The sequence below is a fragment of the Calypte anna genome, chromosome 1, assembly GCF_003957555.1.
Source record: "Calypte anna isolate BGI_N300 chromosome 1, bCalAnn1_v1.p, whole genome shotgun sequence".
Taxonomy (NCBI): domain Eukaryota; kingdom Metazoa; phylum Chordata; class Aves; order Apodiformes; family Trochilidae; genus Calypte; species Calypte anna.
This window is the reverse complement of record NC_044244.1, coordinates 78,692,697-78,719,441: the sequence shown is the minus strand read 5'-3', so window position 1 is coordinate 78,719,441 and position 26,745 is coordinate 78,692,697. Positions and strand designations below refer to the sequence as shown.

At 40.7% G+C, this 26,745-nt stretch overlaps 1 protein-coding gene across 1 annotated transcript in view; it reads right to left on the bottom strand.

Moving 5' to 3' along the window:
* The window catches only part of GSK3B (glycogen synthase kinase 3 beta), a 146,611-nt gene that overhangs the window by 60,138 nt on the left and 59,728 nt on the right, over window positions 1-26,745 (bottom strand). The window contains exon 3 of the mRNA XM_030456009.1: window positions 2,589-2,672. Within this exon, the coding sequence (XP_030311869.1) occupies window positions 2,589-2,672 (84 nt within the window). The remainder of the gene's footprint in view (window positions 1-2,588; window positions 2,673-26,745) is intronic.

Here is a 26,745-nt window from a genome sequence, read left to right as displayed (position 1 = left end):
TCTCTACAAACTAGATATAACTTCAATGCAGCTAAGGAAAAGTCTTACTAACAAGTGTTATTTAGAATTACTTTTCAATTTGATGGTATTTTATTTTCAGTTTTCAAAACAAGAATTAACCACCCTGTTTGGCTATTTCATTAAAGGGATCAGGTGTGTAATACTTCTGAAACTTTCCTGTCACTGCTAGGCTTCATTGCCATTTATCTTTATTTATGCTAAGTTTGTTATAGACAGCAATTACAAGCCTCAGTCATCACAATGCTACCACATTTTTTAGCTATACATTCCTTGGAGTTTTACATCACTCTTTCCATTGAACTTGGCTTCAAGAATCACTTTATATAAAGCTCTGGGTACTTAGCATCTTAAATCTGCAGCTGCTCCCTCTATGTCCTTACTGATTACCAGATGGGACACTACACTTTTCTCCCTTTTTCTCCACTTTCCAAAGAGACAGTTCAATTATGAGAGTAATGTGAAAGAAAAAATGTCTTTACTCCCCAAACTGACAAAAACATGAGAAGAAACCTTTTTCTTTCTTCTTCAAAACACTGACTTGCTACTCTAGAGCTTTTTCCCAAATAGCAGCCAGTCTCACAGAGTTGCTGCCACCTACATGGAAATAGTTGCAAGCCAATTATATATTATTTTGTACTGAACTACCACATGATTGCTGCTTATGTTCTGCTGGGTGCACCTCTGCCCTAGGGACTGGTTCAAATTTGTGCTATTTTGCAATAAGGTAGCAGTGGAAATTTCGAAGGCATAAAACATCGGCAGAAAGAATTGTAAAAGAAAACTTCTCACTGAGGCATTAATATTCGCTGGCCATGAACAGAGACTGCATTTTTAAAAATAAAACTAGGATCACACATAGGGTGTTGAAATAGTAGAAAATCCAGTCTCAAGCTCAACCTCAAGTTTATGATTTCCAAAGAGTTTCACTTCAGTTACCATTATACAAAGGCTCCAAAACAGTGTTCTGAGAAGTTTTAACACTTCCACTGTTTGCAGGATGTTTCTGAAATCCATTAGATAAGGCAAGAGTCTTCTGCTTGTCTCTTGGAACTTTACTTTATAGTAACTTCTACTGACATTCCTAAACTCTAGTCAAGTTACAGGCTGGTTAAAAAAAAAGCAAGAAAAATCTGAAACCCAGGTCCTCCATCACAGTATTTCCCTTCTTGTACTCACACTGCTCAAGGAGCTTCTGTTTATATGCTAAATGAGCACAACACAGTTTAAAAAAACTACACTGCACTACCAACAAAACAACAATGACCATATAAGAGTGGTGGTGCTTGTTAACAGGCAAGGGGAAGAAAAGAAGGGCAAGGGCTGATCCAAGAAAATAATTAAATCACATTTCTCCTTGATTGCTCCAAAGTAGTCTTTCAAGCTTTCTATAGGCATGGACAAGGCACAGGGGCAGGTTCCCTGCCCTGCCTCCCTCCACCCCCAAGCATCTCTTTCAACCAGAGAGCTCCTCCAATCATCTCTCTGTGCATTGCACATGACTGTAGCAACCCACCACCACCAAATTATCCTGGAGACATCATCTCTTTCTCTAGCTCCAAAGACCATGAAGTCAGTGGGCTGCTTTCCCATTCTGTTGGCCTACTCTGTGGCAACAGCTATTGGAAAACTATTAACTGCTATCAGTTTTTGTATACAGACCTTTCCATCATGTGGACACAGATGCACATATTGCTAAAGACAACTACAGATGTAATCTGCTTTAGAAAATGAAAAAACCTGTAGCATTTACATAAATTATTATTGACAGATATATATAAAAAGTCAGAGGAAGCTCAGAAGGTCACCTAGTCCATTTCCCTACCTCACAGGTTAAATGTCCTCAAGTGGGACAAAAAAAAGTTTTGTTTTTTTTTACTTTGTGGTTGACCCTGGTTTAAGCATGATGTTGGACCAGATCCTATTTTGAGGTCCTGAATTTCATCATCTTACTCATTTCACCCTGGATTCTCCTGTGATTCCTAAAATGCTGATACATGCACAGATATGCAAGCTGTTACAGCTTCACATTAAAGTAAAAACTTGTAACCCCTTTTTTGAAGACCCAAGGAACTTTTATACTTTGACTGACTATTTGCTCCTTCTTCTGAAGCATAAGCATTCTGAAAAATGCTACAATCATGTGACCATATATTATTCTTTCATTTGGGCTTTGAAACTCCTCCTCTGTTTGGAACAGGTGCACAAGGAAGGGGGACAGAAGCATCCAGAGATTGGGAAAAGTTGTTTAATGTTGAATCCTAGAGAACATACCTGCACAAACGGAAAGGTAGTGCTAGAATATGCCAATGAATCCCATCTGTGCTAAATTAAAAGAGGTCGTGTGATTCCAAGTCTGTTGTGCTACACTAATAAGCACAACCCCTCATGGATCACACACACTTCAACACTGAAGAAGATAAACTTCAGCATGATATGTTGGGCACCACTGTAGCATTTTCTCTACGCTATCACATCTACTATCTTCAGACTCCTGTCTCTAGAAATTCAAACAATTTAATTATACCTCAGATGGTTACCAGGAACATTGTCCTGTTTTTCATTCTTACCTTCTCTCCACTAGAGTAGAAGAAATAACGCAATCGAACAATGTTACAATGATCCAACTTTCTCATAATCTGGAGCTCTCGGTTCTGAAACAAGAGAAAAGGAAGCAATTAAAAACTTTTTTTTCCCCACAAATTTAGAGTAATGAGCATCTTAATATACAGACGCAGGAGCTAATAAAACTATGGGGGCAAGAAAAACTAAAGTTGGAAAGAGGCAAAAGCTTTGGCATGTTTATTAGTCTTTCTTTCAATTACTTTGTTGCAGAGAATATCAACATCTTTGAGTACACTTCCACTCTGAATAAAGATCCACAAATCCATCATGAAATCCAAGAATCACCAACTTACATTACCAAACTTTCTGTAATAAAAGGCAAGAAGCCATTAATTTTCCAGTTGTCTTTTCTGATCTTACAATAATACAATATAACAGCCAAAATGTTTGATAGTCTATCCCTTTCGAATACTGTAAAAATAACAAACAATGTAAAAGCAAACGTAAGAGTTCCACCTACATACCTGCCCTACACCACACTGCTAAAGAGGTTTGTGCTGAAAGATCATTTCCCTTACCATTTTCCTTGCAATAGCAATAAAAAGCACCTGAAATTGAGTAGGCAACTGATTTCCCACTTTTGTTCAACCAAGGTTTAACCAAGTTTAGGCAGACAGATTTACAGTATTATTTTCCCATTTTATATCAACCTGAGAAAGCTATTAAATACTATTAGTTCATTAGGTGCATGATGAACTGGGGACATTACTTCAATATCTATTCTAACAGAGCCCTAAATAAATGAGGGATCTTGTAGCCTAGTTGATTTCAAAAAGTGAATTTTTTAATTGGAGGTATGAATAAAAAAAAGCAACTAAAAAAATTAGCACAGCTATGATGTTTGTTATACTTCATTTCACAGCTGTCGCTACAATACTCCTTTCTCCTATGGTCACATTTACACATCACTGTTTTTCCTTTCTCTATTACTATGCAATCTACAGCTTCAAAACCAGAAGGGACTCAAATTTTCAGCTGGATTGCTAATCGTGCAGCCTAACTAGCTAGGACCAATCCACAAGAATAATATACTGGTCCTACTAGCACCATTAACTCTGGCCAATTTCAGGAATATTTGGAAAGAAAATTCTTTAACCAGCCACGCATTTTCACACTTAAGTGAACACAGCTAAAACCTACTAAGTATAGTGCTGCTGTGGAAATAATGATTTCATATTCCATGTATCAGGGGCTCACATACAATGCCTATCATTGCAAGGAAAGTTGAAGGAACTCTACAAGAACCACTCGGAGCTTTCTAATATGAACATGCCTACAAACTCCACTTTTAATTCCTCTAAGTCATGTAGCCTTAAAAAAAGAGGCATCAGACACGATGCAGGATCATTAATCCTGTCATCCCTGCCACTCGCTGACTGAAAAAAAATACTTCAGTATTACTCAGCTCTTTACAAACACGAGTGACATCTCACACAATTATCAGTTGGCAATTATCCACCTAGTAGTTAAGGAGAAAGCAAGTCATTCCCTGAGCCTGCCTGGCTTCTCAACAGATTAAAGTCTAAGTCCGTTAGGTTCGCACCGAGACGGGCCTATTATATCCTAAAGGATAAAGAGACAAATTAAAAGAAAGTATGGAGAGACCTTTGAAGATTTCACCTATCTCCTGAAATACCACAGAGTGAATCTGCGGAAGAGGAACACAGGCTTCATTAGATGAACTTGTCAATACACCTCAGATCTCTCAGAGAAAAGCCTTCTGGTAGGAACAGGAGCTCAAATTCTCTCCACTTACTCATTCTTTATTAAATGCTACCAAAAGTAAGTCAATTTTGAGAGTTGTAGCTGAGGTTCCTGTGATGCATGCACAGTTCAGATTTCAGACCAACAGAAAGACCTCATCCCATGTGTTTTCCAAACCACATGCCAGTGCCGGCTCAGTGGTGTCTCCCTGAACCTTACAATATGGTGCAGTTGAGGCAGAGATGGCTCAAGGTCCCATCAGTCCCTGAAATACCAATTATGGTAAGAGATTAATTTCTCCGGTTGGCTTTTACAGTACTTAATGGTGCTGCTACACAACTGAACCTAACACTCCAAGTTTCAGCACCTCACCCAAATTCTACCAGCAGTTCATAACACAATATAAACCAAGTAATTTCCTTCTCCGTTTCTCCCACTGGCTGTGAGATGGGAATAATACCTTTTGTCTCATGAAAGAGACAGGAATGCACTAAGGACAAGCATGTAGATATTATTTTGGCAGGATCTCTACTACCTCCTTAAAATACACATACTTTAAGACAGGCTACAGCTTCGTGTTCTTTAGTTAGTATGTATACGCTGCTCTGATACACCGGGGAAAAAATAAATCAGCAGAAGTTATCCTAACACTAGACTGAAGTTATATTTATAGTCTGGTATCTCATCCTAGCACAAGGACAGTCTGTGCCCACTTTGATGCCTTCCATTCTGAACCATCATCGCCTTTGGCTCTTATCCTGACCATCTGCTGCAGCTGCACAAACGTGCTTCAAGATGTGCTAGTATCAGGCATAACTCATAAACTGGTTACACAGTAACCTATATCTCCCATCCTTGTGACTAGACAGAGGGAAACAAATTTATGCTGTCATCTTAGTCAAACAGTCACCTCAGCCACCTTAAACCCAAGCTGACTTCTAATCACCACTCCCTGGTGGAGTTAAAACTGGAAATACTTGAACAGTTGCAAAGCTCAAATTGGATGTGGCAGGGGAACAGCTCCTCATGTTCATGTAACAGACTGATGCTTTAAAGAATTCCTTTTTTTTTTTTTTTTTTTTTTTTTTTTCCCAGATGAATACTTCAAGCAGTCTCACTTTACCATGTATTTTCCCTGTATACATCTTAAAATGTGAAAAGGCTGTTATTTATTTAACATGGGCTATTAATTACCAGTGCACAAATGCAGTGGGGTGGGGGGAATAAATCCGATTTTAAGCAGAGAATATTTAGTGAAGAGTGATAGATCTCCTACATGGAGTAAAAGGAAGAAAACGCATGTCTAAACATAATGCAAACTAAAACCATTTCAAAACATGCTGATGAGAATGGTTGACAGTGCACAATCAAAATACAGCATGGATGAAAACATAAAGCTTGCGCTTATCTTTAATTCATCATCTTTGTCTTCCAAGAGAGATGGATCTGAAAGACTCAAAGGGGAAGTTATTCTTCTTTCCCATTCTCCAATCCATTCACAAAAAGAGAAGCGTTTCATTTTCTTATTGAGAGTACCAGCTCAGAAGAAAGCAATACCCTTCAGCACCAGACTTTCCATCTGAATGGACCCAGCAAACTGCTGTTCACACACAAGCACACATTCCTTTGAGAAGCAGCAAACCAATGGGACTACAAACAGATTACTCAGCAAATTTCTGTTGCAGTTTCATCTATTTTTTTTTTTTCTAGAAGCCAAGGAGCTGCTTACTCACAACACCAGAAGACTGCTTTGCAGCCAATGCATTTGAACCCTTCACCAACTACTGAACCAAACCCAGTAAGACAAAACACCCTGTTTGTCTCTACTGAAGACAACTTTCCTGGCCCAGACAGAATGTATCTGTTCATTACATTGACCGTATCTGGTTGTTCATCAAGGTTAAAGATTTGGTTAAAGATTGCCAAGAAAACATCAGATTTCTAACTTCAAAACATAGTAACAAAAAAGCTCATGCATGAAGACTCATGCTTTCTCTCTGAAGTTACAAGCCGAATTTCCCATAACTCTGCTAATGCTACAGTTGATATAAAACCATCAAAACAAGACTATTTCTGCGTCACTTCTGTAATTTCTGTTACAGCCCAGGAAACCATCACTCCCCACATCGTCCTTCCTTCCCCCAAATCCAGAGATTTCTAGAGCTTTGCCAGTTTGCCTTTGTCCCCCCTAAGCTGGATCCTAGCCTTTACCCTCCCCCCCCTCCTTCTTTACCATCCGTTTTTCCCAACCCCAACCCCCAACCTTTTTACAAATGGACTTGCAACTTCCTGAACTGGACTGGAGCAAATGAAGGTGGAAGGTCTTGTAAAGCTCATGTCAGTATGACATTAAAAATATATACCAGTGAAGCCTAGCAGAATCACGTGGATCCAGTTCAGAAGAGAATTCTTTAGAACTTCCTTAGCTACGGGGTATGCTGCATTTTGCTCTTTATTTTCCCTGCCAGAATGCATATTTAAAGTCTCAGTAAGGTTCTCTGAGGATTATGTTCAAAGCAGGTGAAATGGGAGAAATTAGAAATTTGCATTTTTGCCTTTTGTTGCACCAAGGGCATAATGTGCTTCTTGTGAATGGATAAGACTGCGTACATCTTGTCCTTCTAAGAGATAATACCTTTTTGATGGAAAGGCAGGGGTAAGCTACCAATCTCTTGCAACTAGCAAGTTCAGCAACAGTCTTCTTGCTTAAAGCAAGTAAGGCCAGTAGCTGAAGTTAGTTCTCATTTTAACACTTTTTGAACTAATTTTTGTTCTTCTCAAAGACACCTTCAAATGCTGAAGCTCATTGTCTCGCATTCTTCTATCAGCAAATGGAGGGTAATTGAAACATGAACTTTGACATTATAGATGGATGGAAGCAGTACAGGTAGATCCAAATTTCGTGGTACACACAATCCTCTTCTTCTTGCATGTGTCAGATTAAGTTTCCTCCTCTCTCCTGATTCCATTATAATCTTCTCTACTCAAGAATAAGAAATGTGGTAGAATAAAGGTTTTCCCACAGTGTAGATCTGGAGCAGGGAGCTATGGGCAGAGTTGGGGAAGAAACTAATTTTCAGTGGGAGGCATGAAGGTAGTGATGAAGCAGCAGAGCTCATTTGGTTTTGTTCCCCTCTCTGCTTCCTTCCACTTGAACAATCTGGACAACTAGTCACCTCCAATCACCTTCAGCAACAGGACTGCTGAGCCTTCACAGGAAACAGGCAACAGGCTCAGGCTGAGACCTTGGAAGATTTAAAGCATTTTTATACAGCAGAAAGGAGACGATCATCTCCAACAACAATAAAAAGGCAGGACTCCTAAGCACAGGGCAGCAGGCAGACTCTGACAGAGGTCTTTCAGTGTGATCCTAACCAGCTAAGCTTGATGCCTTGCAGAGCACTGCAGGGCATGCAAGTCATACCTCCTATGCTCAGCATTGTAAAATGTAGCAAGACAAAACACTCCACCAGGACCACAGGGGAAGCCACCATACTCACTATAAGCTGGCTAGGGTACAGAACTAGCATCTGACAGGTAACCAAGGGGCAGTGAGCTCACTAAATTGAGCATATTTTGATGCATATCATAACTGAAGCCCCAATCCTAGTAGGTCTGATTTATCTTAAGTTGAGTGGTATGGATTGCAAAATAAAAGCTCTATCACATCTTTTCTAGAAATTCTTAAAGCTGCTTGACCCATTCTTCCAATTTCAAACACCTTCCAATCACAAGGGTACTTTTAACACTGTCTTATTGTCAGAAGAACTATTACAGAAATTATTCTATGGTATACAGAACTGACTGTCTTTCACAGATATATGATAATTTAGTCATTTTACAGAACAAAGGCTAATTCCTAAGTTCTTCTGTATTTGCCCCAAGCTATCACTGATATGAATCAGTACTTGGAGGAAAAAGAAATACAAAAGATGCCTAGGCTGGGAATCTGCCCATTCCAGTCATCAGAAGCTAGGCACCCATTAAAAGTCCATTTTGTAGGCAAGCAATTTCAAGTAGAGATAAATGTCAACACGGATCGCAGTTCTCCTCATTTACATTTGAGACACAGATTAAAACAAAGACCCAGTCTCTTTTTCCTGCCAGTCACTGCAAATTTCCAACACCAGCAGATATAAGCTGGGATTGTCTCCATTTTTTAACACACATGTTAGTCTCAAACTCAATCACAATCTTTAATCCAGAAATACAAGACAATACTAAAAAACGAATACTGTTTATTAAATATCTGTATCTATGACATACCAAGAGCTATAATGCCACAAAAATCATGACTCAGTTAGTTCTGGTCCATCAACAACTGGTAAAAACCTGCAGCCCAATAGATCTAAAACAGAGGTCAGAATGTCCCGATACCATGGTCCTGTTCCAACCTCTACCACTGTGTAACGCATATGTGCATAAAAGTAGGCTTGGGTTAGCATTTGTAAATACACTCACTTCTTGTAAAAGCACTTTGCATATATAAAATTGCTGTTTTAAATACTCCTAAACACTCCTGCCACTGATAGGAATCCCAGGCTTCATACAAGGGAAGACCCAAATGCTAAGTGCCTATACAACATGTGAACAATGAGTTCACATGCACTGTGCCATGCAAGTGGGATGAGAGGAGGCAGCTGGCATGGGCTCCAAGATCCAGAATGCTTGTGTGTGCACTTCTGGGTGACCTGGTGAATTGCAGTTCCATCGTGCTCTGTTTCACTACAAAACTAAAAGGAATGCAAAGGCCCCAAACTCCGTGACATTTCAGTACCAAGTTCCACAATGCTGCCAAACTTGCCACTCTTTGTCCTGGGTAAAAATCTCATAATTAAGATCCTGAAGCCAACAAATGATGGAGTCACATAGCAGGGTTACACTGGAAAATGCTTCTGGAAAGCTGGCTTAAGAACACCCAGAAAGAGTCAGAGGTGCAAAATGCATGCATCAGCTGTATTCTAGCAAAAATTTATTACTGAGCACAGTGACCTTCAGTCCTGGCATAGATACAGATGAGGACAAAAAGCACCGGGTCTGAGCACAGCAGCAGGCAGGACCTGCCTCAAGAGGCCAGTGCACACAGTGTGCCAGGCTGGAGCCTGGGCCAGGCCAGGGCAAGTCAAAGGCACAGGGGTCATGCAAGGGTAGGCAGGGCCACTACTGCAAACCCAACCTGCAAACCCCTCATTTATTACAGATCGACTGAAATTACAGAGCTGACAGGAAAAAAACTGCTTGAAACTAAAAATCTAGAATAATGAGCGAGGCAAGAAGTCATGCAGCCACCACAAATGTGGGCTGGACTTAACCTCTTAAGAACGAGATAAATTTGAACCCCAAACAGAATCACAGAGTGTTTGGGGTTGGAAGGGACCTTGAAAGATCACTGAGTCCAACCCCCCTGCTAGAGCAGGATCACCTAAAGTAGGTCACACAGGAATGCAACCCAGGAGGTTTTGAATATCCCCAGAGGAGATTCCACATTCTCCCCGGGCAGCCTGCTCCAGTGCTCTGTCACTCTCACAGTGAAAAAGCTTTGTCTTACACTTATGCAGAACCTCCGATAGTCCATCTTGCCCCTTGTCCTATCACTGGAAATCACTGAGAAGAGCCTGACTGAATCAGTAATGAGTGAGCTGACAGAAAGGCATATTGGATGAAAATGAGATGCCAACACACACCTTGTCTCCATTTTGTTATTTCTTTTTATTGTATTACTGCTTCCAGCAAACTCAGGTATTGCATTACATCCCTTCTTGTGAATGGACCACATGACTTGAATTTCCCAACTCTTCCCCTATACACTCAGCAATGGCAATTGGCATGTTATGTCATCTCCAGACTGCTCTTGACAATGCAGGACAGTCCCTAGGAAGAAAACTTGAGTTTCATACAGCTATTACACATGATTTCCTGTAACTGGAGACAGAAATTACTTGTTTGTGTTCTTAAGGGAACAGACAACAAGCCTTAATCCCTGGGGAGAAGAAAAATTCTGACTCTTTTATTTCCTTCCCATATCTCAGCAGTTAATTGAAGGGTGGAAGTCAAATTCTTTGTTAGCTGGTTGCTGCCTATTTGAATGGGAGCAGAGTTTAAGAGCCTCTCAGAGACTTAATACCATCTGTAAATTACTGCCAGCTCAAGAAACTCAAGACTAAACTTGGAACACAAATTGATTTCCAGCATCACATCACTTATAGACAACCTGAAATCCACTTAATCATTTTTAAGTGGTTGTTCCAAGTATTATGACCTGAAGAACAGTTCAGTTCTGCACTTCAGTTCTACAGCAACTACTGTGCTCTGCCAGCTGCAAGTCCAAATGCAGTAGGAAATGCAGTGCAACCAAGATAAGTTAGAAAAACAGAACTAAGTCTGAAACTCAGAGAGATGGCTCAGGTCCATTATAACACTGAAATAAAGTGCAGGAAGGAGAATAATTGAAAGGAAAAGCATTTTCTGAAAGGCAGCCTATGCTTTCAGATATAATAGCTTTTCTTTTTCAGAGACATAACAGAGGATCTCTGTTGGAAAACTCTTAAGAATAAAAATTTCCTTTCAAAGAAACAGCATACAGATTTTTCCTCATGTTTTCATTTTTACCTCTACAACTACTAGAAGAAATACCTACAACATCAGTCCTCAGTGCATCTGCAACATCCATAGAAACTTACACCTGCAATCACAACCGGAACAGGTTGCAATTAATCTATTAATCAATTAAATTTCAATCTCCCACAGGCATAAGACATTTGCTGTGTTGCTAATCATTGTATTATTAAACATTAATGAAATGCTTTATTACTCTTGGCCCTCTCTTCTTACATATGAGGCAGCAGATGTTTCATGCGGACAGATTCCAAAGGACCTGCAACACAAACATAATTTCTCCTCACCTGCCAAAAAAAATTATGTATTTATTTAGGGAACGGTACATGCTGCCACCAATGTTTATTTTTCCTTTGTCTCAGGACTATTACTACATGACATGAAGGCATCTGATGCTAGAAGTCATTAGGGGCTTTAATTTCAATCCAAATGGAAGTTTACGACTCTCTAAGATGTTAGAGGAAATATCCAAATTTAAAGCACAAAAGAGGGAAATGATAAATGAATACTGAGCAGGGTGCCAAGGGGGCAAGTGGAATTAGCTGCCTGCAGATTATTATTTGTCAAGCAGAATTATATCTTCCACAAGTATGAGTCTTAATAATGAGCTCCCTGATGACCAAGTTTTTAAAAGGTTAAGCATTCCCTGCTGAATTCAGAGAGTGGGCAGCCCCTCCTCTGGGGGCAGGGAAATGGGAGAGGAAATTGGCTCAACAGGGAGGCATTAAAGTTAAAACAGGGACTTAAACTCCATACCTTATGCACATATTTAATAAGCCCTTCTCCCCAAATTCACGGAAGGTTCCCCACACCTTGGTTTGGTAAGCATGAGCAAATATCAGCACTTATGAGTTGCTACTGTAATTTAAAACCACACATGAATATCTGAAATAAGTCTAAAATAACATTACCGATTTTCAGACAATAGTCTCATGTATGTAAGAAAGTTTCTGCACTTGTCCTCCAGAATTTTTTAGATTAGAAACAATTCAAGCTTCCCTGAATATATCTCTTTGCATTAAAAAGCAGCAGCACATTCTTGCAGTAGCTGCAAAATAATCTCACCAGTTGATCCCTCCTAGATGCAAGAAATCTACCCCACACTTAAAGGGAAAGCCAGCTATGTCAAAGTACAAATCCACTTTAAGCTAGTAGGAGAGTCAATGTTCAAGTTTGAGAAGACAGGTTATCAGAACTCTTGCTTGAGGTATTTTTTTCCTTAAGTCAGCACTAGCACTTTTTGAACACTATCTCATTTTTCAAGAAATCATTTCCTTAGGCTCAAAGGTGAGACAGCACATGAATAAAAAGATGTGCTTCATCTGTGAAGAAACCTTCACATTTGCTTCTCATCTAAATTTTCCAAAAAGAAAGGGTACAGAGCACTAGAGTAAGTTTTAGTAAGTATCTGCATAGCAAAGCATGTTTTTAGTGACAATTTTTATAAGCCAATACACATCACTATGTGATGTGACCAGCTGGTCACACTAGTAATAGCAATTCCCAAAAGCAAGGAGCAGAAAGAAATAGTTTTGTATCTCAGGTGAATACCATGAATCATAAGTGGCACATGTTAACCACATTTCAAAAGGCTGCACTCCTACCTCATGGGTTTCCAAGCCCAAGAGGTTCTGAAGGGGCGGGTCCAGCCGGCCCAGCACAGGGTAGGGGCAAGCTAACCCTTGTGAAGCTCAGCTCTTCTTCGCCCAATATCTGCAAAGATCTAGGACAGCTAGTGATTCAGTTGCTCCTTTTTCCATCTGGGATGAGATGACTTTTAATTTAAGCCTACCCCGGGGTAAGTGTCACAACCAATGTCTTAGGAATATGTTGCAATGAGAGCCTCCAGGCCCTGATTCAGGAGCAGCAGCAGCATGAACTTGCACAGCAGAAGTAGCCTTCCACACCCAGCTGCCCACCCCACCCTGTACACCTGGGTAGCTCACCAGATACCACCTGAATCACCAGCTTGCCACCCAAAGCACAGAATTTACCACAAATGGAGTTCAACACATACACTAGCTTGCAAACTGTGTTGGTTCAAGAGCTGATCCACTGCTGCTTAGAAGTTTTTGCTGCAGGGACAGCTGGTGTGATAGCCTACGACCAACTGCAACTTCTGTCTCTCCAGCTTTCCAGAAGCCACTCGCTGGCCTCACTGTCAGGTATCTGGCCATAACTGATGCTAGACACACACCTGATGCTAGACTAGATTTTCAGAAAAGGAAAGCAAAAAGCTGAAGCTATAGATAGGAACTTGGGTAGCAGTGACACTGCCACTGAAAGTGGGAGTAGCATCCTGGCTTCCACCTTGCTTCCAGAACAAAACAAAAAGCTGCATGAAACACTGTAACAAGAAAACAGGAGAAATGGTGTCACAGTTTAGAAGATCAGGATGAAAAAAAACAGAGAACATAATTGCTCTCTATTACCTCCCCCCCTCCATCCTCCCAAAGGAAGATAAGGGTAGTAAAGATGAGAGACTTAAAAGCTGTAAATTAAAACTGAAATAGGTTTACTAGAACAGAGGAAAGGCAGTAACAGATGGAATAAGAAACAAATATACAAGTATTTATACAACTATATATCCAACTTGATCTTGGTGCTGGCAGTGATAGGTGCCCGAGGGCCCCTTGCAGAACGGCTGACTTGGAAGCAGGGTCCATGGCTTCTCCCAGCACCTGATGGATGTGGATTCTGAAGAGCAGGTGGGGAGATGGTGGTAAAGGAGCTCAAGGGAATAGCAGCACTGCCAGGAGCAGGCAAAAGAGTTTGGGGCTTCTGCTCTGCCTGACTTTTATAGAGTATGGGCAGGAATTAGAAGGGAACGTTGACCCATTGTATTCTGCCCCTTGCAGATCCCTCAGGGTCCTAAGACCCTCTTCTTCAGTTCCTTGTACTCAAACTTTAGTTCCTCACTCAAACTGTGACAACTGGTGAAACCAAGGAACTGAGGGAGCAAAGACAACTTGGTCATACCAATGATCTTGGCACTACATCATCCAATAGTTAAACAGCAGCCACGTTTCCAAGGAAGGCTCAAAAAAGATCAGTTCCTAGTTATTTGGGAACTTAAAACTCAAAGACATAAGAGTAACCTCTCTTACAGAACCTGTAAGCAACTTTAAAAAATGCATTTTTAGAACATAAGACTCAAGGACTATGTGTACGATTCAATCACATAAATTATATGACAAACTGCCATGTCACCTGCAACCTTTGGACACTCTTTTGTGTTTAACCTACAGTACTAGAGAAAATTCTCATAAGGCAACTTCATTGAAATAGCTACAGTTACTAGTAGGGAAAGTTGCAAGAGCTTTCACTGACCTTGTTGTATACTTTCCACTACAAAAATCTTATTTTCCATAGGTTAAGGATGTCTACCACTGCACACATCATCCAGAACAGACTTGTTGTGGGGATGAACTGGAGTTCAGTAATAAAAGCAAATTTTGTTTTAGTACCTTTTATTCATTTATTACAAAAGGGAAAAGCTCTGAGATGGTTAGGGTGAGAAATGGCAGTAATGGTAAAAACTTCTCTCAGTCATAATGCTTTTCAATGCTTTATTGTTAAAAACAGACTCTAACCTACCAATAGTACATAGAATAAGCTACATGAATGCATTTATCCAGGGAGCTGTTGCATCTGTTTTACTCTGCCTGGCTCAGTATCATGAAGAATAGAGTGATGAAATATACATGAGAGAAATCAAATAGGACCACTGATGTTCACGCCTATAAAGAAGCCAAAATTGTCCTCTTTTGCCATGTGTCCACTACACAAACAGATGGGGGAAAAAAACCCCACTGCCTGCACTTCAGAAATCATACTAGGAGACAGAATGTGAGGTAACTGAGACACAGCACCTGTCCTGGTATCTTGCAAACACCATTGGCAGTGAGATGTGATTGACTTGTCCAGCCAAGTGAAGAGTCCCCCATGTGCTTGCCTGTTCCTTGCCAATTGCCCCACTCCTCCTCCCTGAACATGAAAATTTATTTGCACTAAATCCAAAGTGGGCACAACAAGATAGAAGGCACACAGTTTCAGTGAGATGGAATACGGTGGAAAGTATTTCTGCTCTGTGCTCAAAAAACTACATATATTCAGAGGTATAAGGAACATGGAAACTGGGGATATCGAGCTGCCAAACAAGCTTAGGCCCATTTTGTTGGAGTATTGCAGCCTTATTCCACACCAGAGATGATTGAGCACGATTGCTGCACAGGCAGGCAAACCCAGTTGGTCAAAGCAGATGTGAACCAAGATGGTTTCCAGGCTGTTTCTGAGAAGATGAAATTTTTCTTGTGTTTAAAAAAAAAAAAAACTTAAAAAAAAAAAGCTGAATTCAGGTGCTCTACTACCCATTTCCATATGGAATGCGTTCTGTTTTCTCTTCACATTTAAAAAAACTACAGAATTGATCTCCCATTACAGAATATCCCTTTAAGGTTTGGTTTTATTACATTTCATGGACTACTTATAATTGTGTATTTTAGAAGTGAGGAAGCAAAATATTAGATCTCTTATCCAAGTAAGCAATAATTTAATCCACTTTTAAGCTGCAGTTGCTAAAATGTGGTGTTCAAGAAAGAACAGGCTAGAAGGGAGCCTGTAGTCATCAGCAGAGAGACTAAGCAGCAGCTTCACCTCTTGTACCAATCCAGAGTTAGTCTTTGTAGATCAAGACCAACAGTCAGAGGAGCAAGGTTTGGAATACTGCTCTCTGCTGCCAGAGCAGATACAGATTTTAGCAGTCAAGTTCTCAGAATAGCCCCCACTAACAGGAGCATTAAGCGGCAATATCCTCACTGAAAATGCAAAGAAATACTATCAGCTGCCTCCTTTTTCCACAGAACTGTGCCTTCTGAGCTGAACTGATTTCCTTGCCCAAACCCCGTCGTCCCCCCCCACTGGTGAGCAATGCTCTTCCACATTTTGTCAAAATCAAGCTCTGTGCAAAGGCAGCTCACACCCTTTTTCATTCAAAATCCCAAGAGCACTGAAATAACAGAGTTACATTCCTCTGAAGACATGGTACTGCCTGTTTATGCAGACAACACAGTATCACTCCGTATACATTCTAGTGTTTACTGCACACTAAGTCAGATTAAGACATAGCCACTGCACCTTGAGTTATATTTACATTCAGGAAAAATTTCCTTCAAATAAATCTTAAAGGTGAATCATTTAAAACTTCCAACAGTTTAGCTGGACAGCTGAATTCAATTCCCTCTGAAAGCACATGATCCACTCAACAAGTCAGAGATTCACTACCCACAAGCAGATCCATGCAGACAAGCCAGTAGGACAGGATGCCATAAACTCAATGTTCCACCAGCAAAGGGCTTTCTACTGCTCCCTGCACACAGTGCTGTGCATTTGCACCCAGTACAGGCTGTTCCCACTAGCAAGGTGGACTCCTTCCAAGAGATACTCATCAGGTTAGCTCCAAACAAGAGTCCTTGCACTGTTTATCCTTCCTGTTAATTGCTGGCCTTCGTGCTGCCACAGAAATTGCACAATGAGCACGCTGACTGTTACACCTCCAACACTCCAGGCAACTCTCAACTTGCTCTGGTCTTCCTGTGTCTCATACTACTTTCTTGTCCAACTAGACCTGTTAGCCCTATGTGAAAGGAGGTAACCTTTATGCCTGTTATGCACAGTTACAGAAGTAGAACCACTGCCTATCAGAAAACCTGTATTATCTACAACCGTGTCCTTTTTTTGCCCCTTCTTGAGCGTTGTTTACTTTTCAGAAGGAAAAAAGATTAAAAATCAGAAGTATGCATTGTACCAAGTTCTTCACTGTTTGCTCTGGGTCAAATGCTGAGTCAAATCACCTCCTGTGGCTTTCAGCAAACCAGGGAAAGAGCACTCCTATTTCATTAGCTCTCATGATGCTGCTTTTTGCAGTTATCTAAATGACAAGTGGATTGTGTTAATAACCCTAGTGTAACCAAGGAAGTCCCGGGTCTTTCAGACAGGCAATTCTAGTAGTTTACTGTGATGCTGCACTAGGAGAAGAACCTAACCTAGAAAGAATCTAGCACTATTTTAAAAAAATTAAAAAAAAAAATTTTAAAAAGACACAACCAAAACCTACAAAGCTCCTAATGACATTGCCTCAACTAAAAATTACCAGCTCTTCCCACCTTCTAATTTTATAACTCAGAGTTACTCACTATTTAGAAAGTATGCCAACATGGCTGCACTAAGGGAAAACTTGGTGGCCTTCTATGATGGAGTGACAGGACTGGTGGAAGCTGGATTGATGTCGTCTACCTGGACTTCTGCAAAGCATTTGACACTGTCCTGCATGACATCCTTGTCTCCCAATTGGAAAAAGATGGTTTTAGTGGATGGACCACTCAGAGGAAAAGGTATTGGCTGGATGACTGCACTCAAAGAGTTGCTGTCAAAGGCCTGAAGCCCAAGTGTAGGGCGGTGATGAGTACCATTCCTCAGTGGTCATTATTAAGACAGGCACTGTTTGACATCTTTGTTGGTGACACTGGCAGTGGGATTGAGTGCACTGTCAGCAAGTTTGTCAACATCACCAAGTTGTGTGGTTGTGTTCAACACACTGGAGGGAAGGACTGCCACCCAGAGGGACCCTGGACAGGCTTGAAAGATGAGCCAGTGCAAACTGCGCGAATTTCAACCAGGCCAAATGAAAGGTCTTTCACATGGGTCAGGAAAAGGGATTGAGAATAGTCCTAAGAAGAAGGAGTCGGGGATGTTGGTTGATAAGAAGCTAAACATGAGCCAGCAATGTGTACCTGCAGGGTCATGATCAGAGGGCTGAAGTACCTCTCCTTTGAGGAGAGGCTGAGAAAGTTGAGGTTGTTCAGCCCAGAGAAGAGAAGGCTCCAAGGAGACCTTACAGCAGCATTCCAGTGCCTGAAGGGGCCTACAAGAAAGCTGGGGAGGGAGTTTTGCAAGGACATGGAGTGACAGGATAAGAGTTAACAGTTTAAAGCTGAAAGAGAGAAGATTCATATTAGATATTAGGAATAAATTCTTTTCTTCCTAAACAGTAAGACACCATAAGGGGTTGCCCAGGAAAGCTGTGGCTACCCCTCCCTGTAAATGTTCCAGGGCAGGCTGCATAGAGCTTTGAGCAACCTGGTCTGGTGGGAGGTGTCCCTGCCCATGACAGGGAGGTTAGAAATAGATTATCTTTATGGCCCTTTCCAACCCAACCCATTGTATGGTTCTGTGTCCAAAAAGAAAAACTGAGTATTTATCTTATTTTTTAGGAACTCTGAAGAAATCTGTGCTCATTTCAGATCTGCTCTACATCCTTTTGCTCCCTGTCAGACTTCATCCGAAAAATGCTCACACAGTTGCTTAAGCTCAGAAAGCCAAACAAGTGCACCTATATAAGACAGTGAGTTGAATCTTCCTACCATTTTCTTAGCCCATGCACTACATTCTAGAGCAGCAAACTCAATGTGCTTATTTCCAGACTTGTACGCTTACTACTAATTCCCATGTATGTCAGCAACACATTTTTTTACATTTTCCTCTGTTACTTAACAATAAAACCTAACTTTTCCACTAAAGTGTCTTACCATCTTAACACAGGCAACATCCACTCATAACTTTAAAAAAATTACAAAAGGGAAGAAAAAAATTCCTCCTCTGTGCACTGAGGAGGTAGTGCCAGATATGTGACAGTGAACACTGTGGTTGGAAGCTCAGATAGAATTCTGCATGCCCTGTGACAACACCCAGGTCAGTTGCCCTGTCCTATTTTATGGTCCAGGTTACTTGCAACAAATGATTTATTTGATAATCAACACGTTTGCACTGCTACAGTCAACTGGAATAAATGAGATTCCTGCTTTCAAGCCCAAAAAACTTGGTAGACCTTTATCACTTACATGTCTGATGACATTAAACTAAGATGAATGCACAAACGCTGGCCAACTCAGTCTGATAAGCAGATCCTCAGAAAAAACTTCAAATGAAGAAACAGGAACAGATGCATCTTTAAGAGACATCAAGTCAGATAGTCTGCCTTTGTGCTCATTAGGTAAAACTTAGGAGAAGGAAACAAGGTGGTAAATATACTATACTGTAGCTCTCTGAGAAAGAGAGCCTTTTGAATTAAAAAAAAAAAAATATTAAAATTAGATCCAGCTGTTCTTTTACATATGCATTGTTTTGCTTCAGTGATTCAGAGTGGATGTTTGTATTTTGACTGCTTAACTCAATAAGCAGTCTAACCACCATGGCTGGGCTTTCAAAGGAACATCATAAATGAAGAGGTGAAATGAGCACCTTTGTTGGGCCAATTAGACCAGGCTTCAAATGTCAGAACTACAGAATATAAATGTAGATAGTCTCGCTATTTGCATCATGACAGATAGAGGAGCCTCTATAACTCATCCCAATTCACTTTATCAGGCAGCACATAAACAAAAACCCACCCTGAAGACAACTGACGGCATCCTATTTAAAATTTTTAGCATATATTTAAAAGTATGATCAACACCTCATACCTCACTCTAAAGAAGCAGAACTTTCCCCTTAAAGAAAATCATATTCAATTCAGTTTTACTTCCTGCATTACATCATAGAAGAGTCAAGGTTACCCAACAAAACCTCACTATCATCCTTAGTCTTGAACACCACACGCCAAATTTCACTGCATAATGCAGACAAAAAAGGTGAAGGAATGACCCAAGTGGGGTATAAAAACAATTTTTTCTCAAAAAGGTGCAATGTAAAATACCAGAAAAGAAATTCTTTATATTGTGTAGGCTAAAAATAATTCTATTTGTCACTCACATGTCACCTCCTCAGTTGCCACAGGGACCAGGAAGTATTCAAGTCACAGGAAAAACCAGCAGTGTTGCTAATTCTAGAGTATGTCTGACAGTCTGAAGTGTCTGTGTCTCTGCACTACAGATACTTCACAACATTTTTAGAGTAGCTTCTTTTCATTATTTTCCCCCATTTTGATACTATTCAGAGCAGCAAAGCAGTGGGCATTGCATACAGGAAAGAATTATCAATGGCTCTTAAAGCTTTGAAAACTTCCCAGAAGCAGCATAACTGTTCTAAAATGCCAGGTCAAATCAAGAAAAAAAGTGGAAATCAGAAGTCGGTTCCCAATACCTTAAATCTTCCTCATTTTATTTACTGAATTTGAGTCACCCCTACATAAGTAAGAAGGGAAGAGAAGGAATAAAAAAAAGTAGCACATTTACAAGGTTTTAAACAAAGCCAAAAGGGCTGATGTACAAGACAGAGCTGGAAAGCAAAGCATAGCTGTCTTGGAGACACATGAACAATAAGATCTGTCTGTCCTCTTTGTTTCAGAAAGTCTTCATTGAGCAGCAGGTGAATCTCTTCTGTCCTTCCCATGTCTCACATTTCATCAGTTATCCCTTCTTATACTTATCACAGTCGAATATTTAAACAAACCACAAATACAGAGTTCAAAAAGTACACACAGTTTTGCCACCACCTGACTTAGCACCCAAGAATTTTAAAGATAAAAATCTGTGTTCACTGGCAAAAATTGAACCCAGTTTAATTTCACATGTTCCAGTCAGCTCTAAGAAGGTATTGTTGCAACCAAAGATAATTTAACCAAGTAAGAATGAAGTAAGCAAGTGAGATCCACAGGTACCTAATTTTGCTAGAAGTAAAAAGTGTTTACATGCAGTATCTTCCGTAGCCAGGCAATCTCAAGCTGTGGGACTTCTAAAAGAAAAGGCACAATGGTACAAGAAAAAGCCTTGAAGTAACTGCATGCACCAGACATCCAAGTAGTCTCAAAAGAACCATTTTTATTTTAACAAGCATCTCCTAATCTTCTATTTATACCCTACACAAGACTCTTCTCCCTACTTGGGAGGTAAGTATAAGGTTTCCACTGGGACATCATTTCCACTCAACATCTACTTTAATATCCCAGCTCTACGGAGCAGCAGCGTTACCTAGCTCAAAAGCACTAAACATGCCTTCTCTCTGTCCGTTCATCTTAGCTAGCACTACCAGATGAAAAATAGTAATCTATCTTAGAATTTATGTACAATCTCGCACAGCAGTGTACCACTAAATCCCTCAGAAGGACTCTGGAAATTTAAATGCAACTTCTCTTTTCAAATCACCAACTTCAGGCTGCATTCCCAGCACAAATAGCAGCCCTGAATTCTCCACTTCTGACAGACTGTGCACTTAGGAGAGTGAGGCTACTCTGTTGCCACAGTAAGGGGATACCAGTGACAGGCATTAAATACTTTTTATACGAGAATGAGAAAAGCAAAAATCTGCTCCACCAGCTTCAGAGAAGCATATCCAATAATAAGGTATGCTCTCAGGCAAAGATACATATTTATGGCAATGCTCCTGGAAAGGCTACCATGGATCTTTTCACGAAATGCCATGTCCACACTTTTCACAGCTGTTTTTGAACAACCACCCTCAAAAAAGCCCAGAATGTTAAGAGTCAGCTTTCACCTCAGTTTCACCTACAAAAATATGCCATGAACAAGGCTCCCTCTAAGCTGAAGGTGTGAAGCAGAAGCTTCAATTTATAGGTGTCAGTGAACAATAAAGAGGTTATCCCTACTGCATGCGTAAGTCCTGTTTCTCTATGCTAGTCCTTCTCAGGCACAGCAACAGTGTAAATCACATGAAATAGTCTTTTAAAAACAGTCCTTAACATGCCAGGATCAAGAATTCTACAGCACCTTCAACTATACTCACACAGTTATAGTATGCTGTCGGAACATGGCAGAGTTACAGCTGTGTTTAAAACCACACATTTCCACACCTTACTGTGTTTGGAATTATCTTAAACTGTAATCTTTACTCTGAATGTCATAATTTCAGAATAGCATGCCTACAATGTTATTCCTTAGCCTCTATGTCTCAAAGAGTCTTCTGCTTATTTTAGGAACTTATATTCATATGTAGTTCATGGAATATGTATTTGTGTGTGTATGCATATAAATATATATATATATATATACACACACACACATACATACATATTTAGGCTAGACATCAGGAAGAAATTCTTTCCTCTGAGGGTGGTGAGACACTGGCACAGGTTGCCCAAGGAAGTTGTGGCTGTCCCATTCCTGGAAGTGTTCAAGGCCAGGTTGGATGGGGCCTTGAGCAACCTGGTCTGGTGGGAGGTGACCCTGCCCATGCAGGGGGGTTGAATCCAGATGATCGTTAAGGTCCCTTCCAACCCAAATCATACAATGATTCTGTATTTCAAGAACATCAGGCATATAAACTCATTTGCTTCAGTAGACAAAAGAGAAAACAGGAAATACACCAAATCATCATTACAACATCTATATGAATTATCCAAAGCAGTGGAGGCAAAACACTTACTATAAATTTAATATACCTTAAGGTTCTTTATGTTGGTCAGTAGACACACACAGACAGATGGGTTTTATTTTAGTCTCAAGTTTTGTACTATAAGTAGATGAGAAGAAACTTGACCACAAATGGATACTTTGCTTTAAAATACTATCTTTGGTCCTAATCTAGGGTGTAACACAGAAGAACTCATGGAAATAGAAAAGCTCAAAATCCAAAATAAATGTAACACTTGAACTGCAGCATTTACCTACACGAACACCTCATGGTAGCATCCATGGAGCAAGGGGAAAAAAGACCTTCAAAGGCTCTTTTAACTCTTGCCTTTTCAGACAACACATTCAAGTATTTCCCCAGTCACGTGGGTTTCCACATGGCCACATGTACATTTCTACATGCACAGGCAACCACATCTGCAGATGAAGAGCCCTTCCTCCTCTTCCCCAGGTCAACTTCTGCTGCATGATGCTGCATTCCCACAGCAACAATTTTCAGTCCAGCTCCCCAGCTAAAAACCAAACCCAAAACCAATGCACTTTATACAAAACTTGAATTCACCTTCACGAGCCAAACTGAAGATTGATTTTGCATTAACACCTATTATGTATTCAACAGAGCTGTCAGATTAGAAAACATCCATAGAAACAGTCATAATCACAAATATTATATATAGTAAGCTATTATGTATAGTAATTTCTATATACCTTTATATATAATTTATATACTTTAATAGTACCATGTGAAGAAGACAGTCTTGGCCCTCTTCAGTACCTTCACACAAATATGATCAGGAAAGTTTCAAGCAGACAGAACAAACAGTACACTGCTGAATTCAAAGAGTGCCAAAAGCAAGGGTACAAACAGATCTTTGGTTCACCAGCAAAACTCACTGTTTGGGGAAAGTGGGAAATGGAATGAAATGCAAGTTTGTGAGTGAGAATTCAGATATCTAGCCAGCCTGTCTGATGTGCACTGCACTGCAATTACAGCCAAATGACAGAACTGACTCTGAAGCTAGCTTCCAGGTGACAGACAGATCAAGAACCACTGTAAGAAATACTATTATCTTGGTTAACATCTCTGACAATCTGGCTAAGCTAAGATGGGACAGGGCTACAAATCCAGCCTGTGTACAAAGAGTTAAAGCACAGACTTGAAGAAACTCTCTGGTTTCTGTGTTCAGCCAAGCACAGCTCTCCAGCTCTTCAGAAGATGGAAAAATATCCTTACCACTTGCCCAGGCATCTCCTATTCTGCAAATTTGATAGTCCCAGCCTTTCAGACTGCATTCCCTCAGACGGCGACAGGCAGGACTAGAGGGATAGTCACACTCAAGCTATCTTCCTTCTGCTAGTTTTAAAGAAGTTTGTAGTAACTGTTAATGCCCTTGGAAAATAACATTGTTTTCTGCATTTTGTTTCATCAGAAATGATGGTGTCAGCAGAAATGATGGTGTCTTAGGTTAGTGCAGTGATGTTTTGGAAAAGGAGGGATGCCACAGTGGTGGCTCCTGTGAAGAGGGGCTGGAAGCTCCCCCAGTTCCAATGTTGGCTCCACCTCTGCCCAAGACCAAGCAGATATGGGAAGCTGGATGTGCCTCTGCAAGCAACATATTCAAGAAAGGGGAAAGAACACTGCAGAAATATATACATATAAAAAAAAAAAAAAGACCTGCAGAGCGGAGGAGAGGAAGAAGTGAAGAAGTGAGAGAGCAATGCCAGAGAAAAGACACAAAGATCAGTAAAGAAAGAGAGGGAAAGGTGCCTGAGCAGAGACTTTCCCTTCAGCCCGTGGTGAGATGGCAGCTGTGCCCCTGCAGTTGAGAAGCACGATGGAGAAGTCCTTGAAGGACCACAGTGGAGTAAATGTGGATTTGTAGCCCCTGAAGCCCATTTGAAACCACCCTGTCACAGGCAGGCAGGCGTGTAGCCGCAGCCTCTGCAGGATCATGGAGAGGGGCAGATGTGGATCTACAGCTGTGGAGAACTCCGTGCCAGAGGAGGTGACTGCTCCCAAAGCAGACTGTGACTCTGTGTGCAGCCCAGGTGGGAGCAGTCTGTGCCTGAGGGACTGCACCTGTGGGAATGCACCTGTGGGAGGGACTCATGTTGGAGGGGCTTGTGAAGGACACTCTCCCACTAGACAGACCTGACATCAGAGTGCAAGAAGGCTATGAGGAGCAAGCTCCCTGAGGAGCAAGGAGGGCAGAAACAACATGTGGTGAACTGACCTTAAACCCTCACTGCCTGCCCACTGTCCTGCTGAGGGGGAGGCAGGAACGAAGCCATTTGGGCCTGGGAAGAAGGAAGAGGTGGGAGTATGGAAAGTATTGAGAACTGGACATGTTTTCTCTTTCTCCTTGATGAGTTAATTAGTTGGGGGTTTTTTATTCTTCCTAAGTTGAACCTGCCTGTTTTTTGTCCATTACTGTAGTTAGGGAATGCAAACATTCCTGTCCTTGTCTCAATTAATGAGCCTCTGGGGGGGGTATTTTCTCTTCCCTCTCCCAGAGTGGGGGTGGGAGGTGAGTGAGCAGAGGCCTGGGTGATACTGGCTGGGCCTGACCCGTGACGGGGGGCTTCTCTTCAACTCTTCTTTCCACATTCTCATAGCAAAGCTGCTGTACATAGGAACAGGAGCCTAGGAAACTTATTTGCTAAAACCTTAAAAGACAGGACACTTCTTGCATCCTGCCTGAAACTGACAAAAGGAGACCAAATCTGCACTGAACAGGAATACCTTTCCCCTTTAAAGCTTTCTGGCTGGGTTCCCTAACACATTTCAAGAGGCCAGGTGATAAATCAGCGTTTTTTTGTCAGTCTACAGCCATGACTGACCACTACATGACATGAAAGCCCAAGCTTACAGACTGCAGAAAAGACTTGCTTTAACTCTTATTTCTATCAAATTATCAGGTACATACCCCCTCAAAAGACATCACCTACACTAACAGTGACCTTAGTAGACTGAAGCCCCCTGAAAATGAAACCTTTTTTCCATGTAACTCTACTATCAGCTGTAATTTGAACAGCCAAGGGTAACCGAGAGTCAAGAAATAAAGCAGGGAGGGTTGGCCAAGAGTGGAACTAATTAAACCCAATTTGGAGTTGGACTCTCACAGTGGTCTGTTAACCACTGAGATTGAGAGCAAAAGATGTATCTCTCATTAGTCAACAGGTTCACAGTTTTTGTAAATGCATGTTTACAGAATGACACCTTCAACCACAAGCAGAGACACACAACTTATTAAAAATCTCGGTCAGCTTTAGATTGTCAAATCCTTTCAACAGAAAAGTCTCTTGAAAAGTTAAGAGAACTTAAGAACCTAAACACTCAGCAATTTTTAAAACAGTAATTCTTCCTTGTATTACATTTTTCATGTGAGCTGCAACAACCAGAGTTTCTGTAATAAAAGCAAAAAGTAGATACAGACTACTTTAAAAAGTACCTTTTTATATTTAGCATCTTGATACACTTCAAGTAGAAACTACAAGAAACCTTTGCTCTTTTAGAAGCATTTCTAACAGCTCACTAAAGTACACCAGAACCTCAACATAGGCTTATTTTTCCCTTCTGCTGCTTTATTGGCTTTTAAGGCTCAGATTAACACTGAGATTTTCCAACAAACCCAACAACATTGAACAAACCATCACAATATATATTTTTCTCATAGCTAAAAACAGGAAAGAGCACTGCCTGCTACTCAGTGGCCTCTACTTCATATTTATGTTTACGGACCGCAAGGACCATTGACATTTCTCTCACACTCCAGGAGATCTGCCTATTTGAATAATTCAGGCAACCAAGCACACACAGCTGCAGTGCTAAAAACCTAGGCAAACCCTGAATTATTCCACAGGATGAGGGCATGAATGGCTCTAGTTACTGGTTTTGGCTCTCTCCTGCTGCACACTTGAGGTCTCTTTGGGACATCACATTCCTTCTTAATGGCTAACAAAGACTGCCTGAAAAGGTGCAAGAGCATTAAGAACTCTTCATCATTTAGATGGCAGCAGCCTAGCACTAAAGCAGAAATACTAAGTACTGCAATTTGGCTGTAAAGAACTTAGGTATTTATTCTCAGTCAGCCAAGAAATATTTCTAGCAATTCACACATTGAGTCCAACAGAATTCTTAAGAATGGACATGGACTGAAAACAAAGAAACAAAAAACAAACAAAACAACCAAGAACTAGACTAAGAACTTCCCGCTTGTGCTAGCATATCTACTTGGCTATTACTTCTTTTTGCAGAATCAGACATCAATATGACAAATGAAAGGTAGGACACAGTCTCAAAGTAATTTCGCCATCTGATTGGATTTTGGCCCCTAAAGCTTGTGCATAGCTGTCTGACACTATTTTTAAAAAAAGTTTAATAAAGAGAGATTTAACTGAAAAAAACAAAACAAAACCC